The sequence below is a fragment of the Pyrus communis genome, chromosome 13 (genome assembly GCF_963583255.1).
Source record: "Pyrus communis chromosome 13, drPyrComm1.1, whole genome shotgun sequence".
NCBI lineage: Eukaryota > Viridiplantae > Streptophyta > Magnoliopsida > Rosales > Rosaceae > Pyrus > Pyrus communis.
This window is the reverse complement of record NC_084815.1, coordinates 13,565,840-13,573,484: the sequence shown is the minus strand read 5'-3', so window position 1 is coordinate 13,573,484 and position 7,645 is coordinate 13,565,840. Positions and strand designations below refer to the sequence as shown.

The 7,645-nt window shown below is 35.6% G+C and overlaps 1 protein-coding gene across 1 annotated transcript; it reads right to left on the bottom strand.

Moving 5' to 3' along the window:
* Window positions 1-1,570: 1,570 nt before the first annotated feature.
* On the bottom strand, window positions 1,571-2,437 carry LOC137712213 (uncharacterized). Its single transcript, XM_068451330.1, has 2 exons — window positions 2,140-2,437; window positions 1,571-1,983 (listed from the first exon to the last, which is right to left on the bottom strand). Exons 1-2 carry the CDS (start codon window positions 2,435-2,437, stop codon window positions 1,571-1,573), a joined length of 711 nt encoding a protein of 236 aa, XP_068307431.1.
* Window positions 2,438-7,645: the final 5,208 nt, after the last annotated feature.

Sequence of the window (7,645 nt, the reverse complement as noted above, 5' to 3'; positions counted from 1 at the left end):
ATCTGGCATTTGATTAGCAATACTTTGAAGATGAACGATCATTTTCACTTCATTTTCACATTGAATGCTTCGTGGATCAAAATGGGACAAGGTGGGAACAGCCCATGTTAGCTCTTGCCGTTCTTCTGGAACGGTCTTTTCTCCCCCTAACGACAGGAAGACTGTCTCATCAAAATAACAATCAACAAAATGAGCTGTAAACATATCACCTGTCAAGGGTTCCAAATATCTAATGATAGATGGTGAATCAAAACCCACATAAATTCCCAGTCTACGCTGAGGTCCCAATTTTAGTACGTTGTGGCGATGCAACAGGCACATAAATAGAACAACCAAAAACTCGTAGACGTGAAATGTTTGGTTAATGTCCAAACACGAGTTGTATTAATGAATATTGATGGTTGGCTATGGGTCTCAATCTAACCAATGATGCAGCATGTAAGATGGTATGTCCTCATGCAGAGACTGGCAATTTCGTTTTCATGAGCAGAGTGTGGGCTATTAATTAAAGCCGCTTGATAAATGCCTCTGCTAAACCATTTTGAGTATGGACATGAGGAACATGGTGTTCAACATCAATGCCCAGTACCATACAGTAATCATCAAAGGTTTAAGACGTAAATTCACCAGCGTTATCAAGTCGGATTAACTTAATAGGATGATCTGGGAACTGTACTGGTAACTTAATTATTTGAGCAAGAAGTCTCGCAAAAGCTACATTTAAAGTAGATAATAGTCAAACATGTGACCATCAGGTAAATGCATCAACCAGAACCATAAAATATCGAAATGGTCCACAAGGTGGTTGAATAGGCCAACAAATATCCCCTTGAATTCTTTGCAAAAATGATGGGGATTCAGCATCAACCTTTAGTTGTGATGGTCTAGTTACCAACTTCCCTTGAGAACAAGCCTTGCAAGGGATATCATTCATGTACCTTAATTGTCTTTATGTATGTATAATACAATCCACTTGATAAACCATGCAACTTCTCTAATATACGCTTCTGCGTATCATTAGAGGTAATGCGTAAATATTCCACATTTTCTGCACTTTTCGTTTCAATGTGGTATCCATTTAGACGTATGTCTTTAAAACTCAACAAATTTTGAGTGGATTGAGTAGCGTACAACGCATTCTGTATGAACAATATTGTTCCATTTGGTAACATAATCTGGGCTTTTCCTGAGCCTTCAATTACATCTGATTGCCCTGATATTTTTGTTACCTTTACTTTTGCAAGTACCAAGTTCGAGAAATACTTTCGATCTCGAAGTATTGAATGTGTGGTTGCGCAGTTTGCAAGACAAAAATCTGCGCCATTGCTCTTGTTTCGAGAATAACCATAATTTTTATCCATGTTCTCTAAGTAAAGAAATTACAATTAAAAAGGAGTTTATTCATTAAACCACAAATACAAATAACAAGAGTACATTAAATATAAATGATTCAATCGGACCCATAAACTTCATTTCCTCTTTCAGTAATAAAGTCTGAAACATCCAGGTGGGTTGTGTTCAACTGTCCTGATAAATTGGACACTGGATCAGGTATTTCCATTGGTTGAGCCTAGTCAAGGAAATTAGTCTCGACATCCTTTTCCTTGAGGAAGGCTTGATACATATCCACCAGATGTTTTAGGGTACGACAAGTACTCGCCCAGTGCCCATTACCACCACACCTATGGAAAACTCCTTCATGATTTCTAGGAGTGTTCATATGAGCTTTGCCTTTCTGGTGATTTGCATTCTTAAAGCTCGGGCCTGTATTATGCCTTGGAACCTGGTTGTGAAACTGGACACCATGGTTCTTGCCTTTCCCATTCCACTGGCCTCGCTTGTGGCCATGTCCTCGTTTGTAATTATTGCCATAAAAGGATGTGGTATTCCCTTCAAGGGAAGCAACATTCACTTCTGGGAATGGTGTAGATCCAATAGGCCGGGATTGATGATTCTTCATCAGAAGCTCATTGTTTTGCTTAGCTACAAGGAGTACATATATCAGCTGGTTGTACTCAGTAAAACCTCTTTCTCTATACTGCTGATGTAGGAGCACGTTGGAGGCATGAAAGGTGCTGAAAGTCTTTTCCAGTATATATTCCTTGGTTATTGTTTTTCCACAGAGCTTCAACTAGGAACTAATTCTGAACATTGCAGAATTGTATTCAGCCACTGTCTTGAAATCCTGGATCCTTAGGTGAGTCCACTCATAACGAGCCCTTGGAAGAATCACCGTTTTCTGGTGATTATATCTATTTTTTAGTGCCTTCCAGAGGATTAATGGATCTTTAACTGTGAGGTACTCGTTCTTTGATCTCTCATCAAGGTGGCGACGGATAAAGATCATGGCCTTCACTCGATCTTGAAAGGATGCATTGGTATCCTCTTTGATGGTATCCCCAAGATTTCCTCCCTCCAGATGGATCTTGGCATCCATTACCTAGGTAAGGTAATTCTTTCCAATAATATCCAGGGCAACAAAATTAAGCTTTGCCAAGTTCGTTATTTTCTTTTCTGAAAGAAAATGAGGTGTGTAAGAACTTGCAATAATATGTATTCTGGAGGAATATATTGTTAGAATTTCTGGTTCTTACAAATTTTGATCTTCAGGCCAAAATGATAAGTACTCGAAACTTCAGGTTCGAGATTTACATGATTAATGAGAAGGGCGATTGTACCGCACCATTCTCATCTAAACAAATATAGGATGGACGATTATTCCGCACCACTTTAAACAGCAGGAAAATTTAAATATGCAAAGCAGGGTGAACAATTATACTGCACCTCCTAAAATTGCAATAAAATTTAAATATGCAGAGTAAGGTGGACGATTATATCGCACCACCTAAAATTGCAATAACATTAAATATGCAGAGCAAGGTGGGTGATTATTCCACATCACCTGAAATTGCAATAAAATTAAATAGCAGGCAAATTTAAATATGCAGGATAAGGTGGGCGATTATACTGCTCCACCTAAAATTTGCAGTAAAATTAAATCTGTAGTCCAAGATAGGCGATGATACCGCACCATTTTGGATTGCATAAATAAACATTGGGTTAGTAGTCAAGAGTTACACCAAACAAGAAATCAAAGATATAAGTAACTATTAGGTTGAGAACTAGAAGTAAACATGGTGCAAACAGTTCTTCGCAAGGGTATATCCAGCAATTGAGGCAGAGGAAAAAGAAGAACAGTAAAAACCTTAGAGGAAACTTTTTTTTTTCTTTCGGCGAAGAGAAATGAGAAAATGTTTTAGGGTTAGAGAGTCATGCTGATAACGTGTTATAAAAAGGCAAAAGTTAGAGAAATAACCTTTGGTAGGGATAGGAGCGAGGTTGTTGCAAAATATTACACAAAATGATTGCAAATTAGAGAGAAATAAGAGGATACTAAAAATATTCTAACTTTTCTTTCTTTATCTTGTTGTTGTTATTATATTGTTGTTCTTGTTTGTTGAACACTCGTAATGCTCTATTTATAGAGCAACTATCTTGGAAACAAACAAATTACACTATTAAGCATATGAAATGTTTACTATATGCATGTGGGCATACATACCCACTATTTACAACAGTAATTATTTATTTTATTGCAAGCAATTATAGAGAACTTCAAGAGAAATAAGACTAAGTGGCCACAATTATAAGGAATTTCAAGGAAAATAAAAGTTGAATGTTGCAATTAGAGGCAATTCAAAAGGAAATAAAGGTTAAGTGGAGCAATTATAGGGAATTTAAAATAAAATAAATGTCGAGTGGAGCAATTATAGGGAATTTAAAATGAAATACAAGCTTAGTGGATCAATTATTATAGGGAATTTAAAGGAAATACAAGCCTAGGCGCACCCCATGCCGCCCCACGCTGGCACCCACAAACAGAGGCGAAAACCTAGCACCCCGCCTCCAAGGTCGCCTAGGCACGCCCCAAGACGAGTTGTTTAAAACACTGGTGCTTCGTGATGTGATTCAAACCTCTTGGACTCCAGATCCCAGTGGGGAATAACCGTGCTCGTCAAGTTTTCAAGAATTGGAGGAAAAGATCATGGATAGACGAGAAGCAATGCAAGTTTGAGGAGTTCGTGCATACAATTTGTTTTTTGTTAGTTTGGAATTTAAGTCGACATTTCTTTTGAGAACAAATATTAGTAGATATGTTAAACAACAATCGTTGTAATGATTTTAGAATATTTGAATGAATTTCAATAAAGTTTTAACAGTATGTTTCAAGTTAGTTGGTTTCAAAAATGAAGAACGACTAATATTTTCAAAATTAAAAGAAACATTTTGTATATTTCCAAAGTTCATGTAAAAACTGCTTCACGATGTTAATTGTCGTCATTATATGAACAATTGAACATTGTTAATTGTTCATATAATAAAATACTCAAATTTGACATTGGGCTGATACCATGGCGAAACTAGAAAGAATATAGTACTATTGTTGTGGCTACTTGAACATACAAATTAACACACGATGTCCACTTGGACACACAAATTGGCACTTCTATTGACACACTTTAATATAAGAGAGACCCATATACAATGATGGAGCTCACATGTACTAGAAGTAAAAAGTGTGTAAACAAGTTTGTTAATTTTGTATGTCCGAATAGTTTATTGTACTATTATATATATTAGAACAAACTTTACATCATGATGAAAACAAATAAATAAAAACTATAAGACTCATACTAACTAAATACACAAAATTAACACTCTCTAATACAGGTGTGCTCCACATATTGTTGGTTATTTTAAGTATTTTAATTATATTTTATTTTAAAGATTCAAAACTTATTATTATTTTATTTATTTATAATATTTAAGAGTTGTGTTTTATTTAAAGAGTGATAATCCTTTTCTAAAGAGGTATGAGAAGTTCTTTAAATAAGAAACCTTAGACAGAAAATAGAATATGTTCAAAAAAACTATCATGTCTTCTTCACTTCTCACATCTGTCATATCCCGGCCCGAGCCCCCACCACATCCCAGGGTCGACTCCACCTTAGCACGCTATTGTCTATTTTGGGCCCCGACCACGCCCTCACGGTTTTATTTCTGGGAACTCACACGAGAACTTCCAGTGGGTCACCCATCCTGGGAATGCTCTCGCGCGCTACTCGCTTAACTTCGGAGTTCCCATGGAACCCGAAGCCAGTGAGCTCTCAAAAGGCATCATGCTAGGGAGGGATGAGAATATACATATAAGGATCACTTCCATGGACGATGTGGGATTTCACACATCTCTGTCAGTCAATTTACATTCCTACTTTATAATTCTTGGGTAATCGATCACTACTTGGCAATCCCGTCTACCGTTGGTGTGCATAACGGATCAGACATCCTGTGAGGTTTTGGGTTGTATCTTAGAGTTGTAGGCACCGCCATCACTTGCATGTAGGGCGGTGTCTACGTCTTTAGGGCAACGACATCGTGCCTCTCTTCAGTTCACAAACCAGATATTCTTATTCCTTTTTCCTAATTTAATTTTTCATAAGTCTAATAGTGATTATATATTTAATTTATTATATTTGATCATGTAAATAGTTGGTGTATTTCTGCAATATATTTATCTAAAGTCGTAGAAGTGTGATAATATAATTGCAAATTTTTACAATTTGTTTTCACAGTGCTTTAAAAGCCCAATAACTGTAGTTTTCTTGTCGTTGAATTTTCTGGGAAAGGCTAACCATGCCCTTCTTTGATTGCATCTAAATAGCAGTTGAACCCTTTTACTCCTGTCGTTAATTATTTGATTCTTAAATTACTAATATAGTTGCAAAGAAGTGTGTTTATAATACTGCCTTCATTGCATCTTTGATTCTCTGCATATTTTTTTTATTCGGTACGAAAGCACTTTAATACTGCTTATCTGTCATTTATTCTCTGGGATTGATCCTATATTAATTGAGCTTTCTAGTTAACTGTTTACTATTTCATGATTGCATATTGATATATTAATTGCTTTTTGGTGCTTTAATCAAATGTTTGTAATTATCACTATTAATTGATCTAAGGATATTATACAATAGTATAGTTCATTCTATATTTGTTGAAACTTTTGAATGACAAACTTGTGTAATTTCTACAGTGTTGTAGCAATCTTATTTCTCTCTCTCTCTTTCTCCTCTCTCTCACTTCTTATTAGTCAATATTACATAATAAATAACAAGTTTAGAAGAAGCCAATAGTGTTAAGCCTGAAAATTTTAGTGGCTATAATTTCCGTAAGTGGCAAAAACAAGTGAAATATTGGTTAACTATCTTAGGACTTGTATCCGCACTTGAAGAAACTCAATCAAACAAAGAATCCTCTTTTAGAGAGTCATCTTCTAAACTAACCCTTGAACTAATAGAATACCATTGTCACAACAGAATCTTAAGTGCCCTTTTTTATCACCTCTATGATGTGTATCATGCTATTACATCCACCGCCAAAGAACTTTGGGAAACTTTAGAAGTGGAATATGGAATATGGAATTGTAGACACTGGGATGGATAGGTTCATGATCTCAAACTTTAATGATTATAAGATGGTTGATAACAAGTCTGTGGGGGAACAAATACATGAGCATCAGGACCAATTAAGAAGAGTTGAAAAGAAAGGAACAAAGTTCAGTAAGGACTTTAAAGTCTCCTACCTTATTGATAAACTGCCTCAGAATGACTTTGCTAGAACCCTAAGGCATAAACAAGGAGAACTTACTTTGGTTCAAGTCATGAATTCAGTAAGGGTTGAAGAGAAACATAGGTCAACCCAAAGGAAGGAAACCGGAAAGCAAACAACTGTGAACTTAATTGAAAATGACACCAACAAAATTGGCAAAAACAAAAACAAGTTCACCAAAAATAATAAGAAGAATTTCAAACCCAAAAGAACAAATTTTAAGTTCAAATCACCCAACCAAAATAAGAACTTCAAGAAGACTCAAACACATTTGAAGTATGATTCCTTTGTCAATTTTATTTATGAAAATAAGGATTGGTGGGTAGATTCTGGAGTTAATGTACATGTCTATTTTGATCGTGAATGTTTCAAAACCTACTAGGAATCACGTGGCAGACGTGTAACTCTAGGGAATGACTCAATGTCTCAAGTGCTTGGAATTTGAGTCATTGATGACATCTGGAAAGGTCTTAATTTTGAAGGACGTGCAACATCTACCTGATATTAGAAGAAATTTAACTAGTGGATCATGTTTGGTAAAGCAAGGCTATAAAGTTGTAAGGTTGTAATAACCAAGAATAATGTATTTATTGGAAAACATTTTATTAGTGAAGGATTGTTTTGTTAAGTGTCTCTTCCAAGTGCAATACTCTTCCAAAAGTTCTCAATGTTGAATCTAGTAATGTTTGGCAAAAACGGTTGGGACATGTAAATTTGTTCAAAATTAGGAAAATGATGGATTTGGACCTGGTCCCCAAGTCAAACATGAATCTCAAGCATAAGTGTGAAATTTGTGTGCAAGCAAAACAACCCAAGAAACCTTTTAAGTCCATTGAAAGGAATACCCAAATTTTAGAGCTTATACATAATGATGTTTTTGCCTCAAATAAATCACCTACTAGAGCAGGTAATAAGTATTTTGTCACATTTATAGATGATTGTTTGAAGTATAGTTATATTTATTTGATAAAGTCTA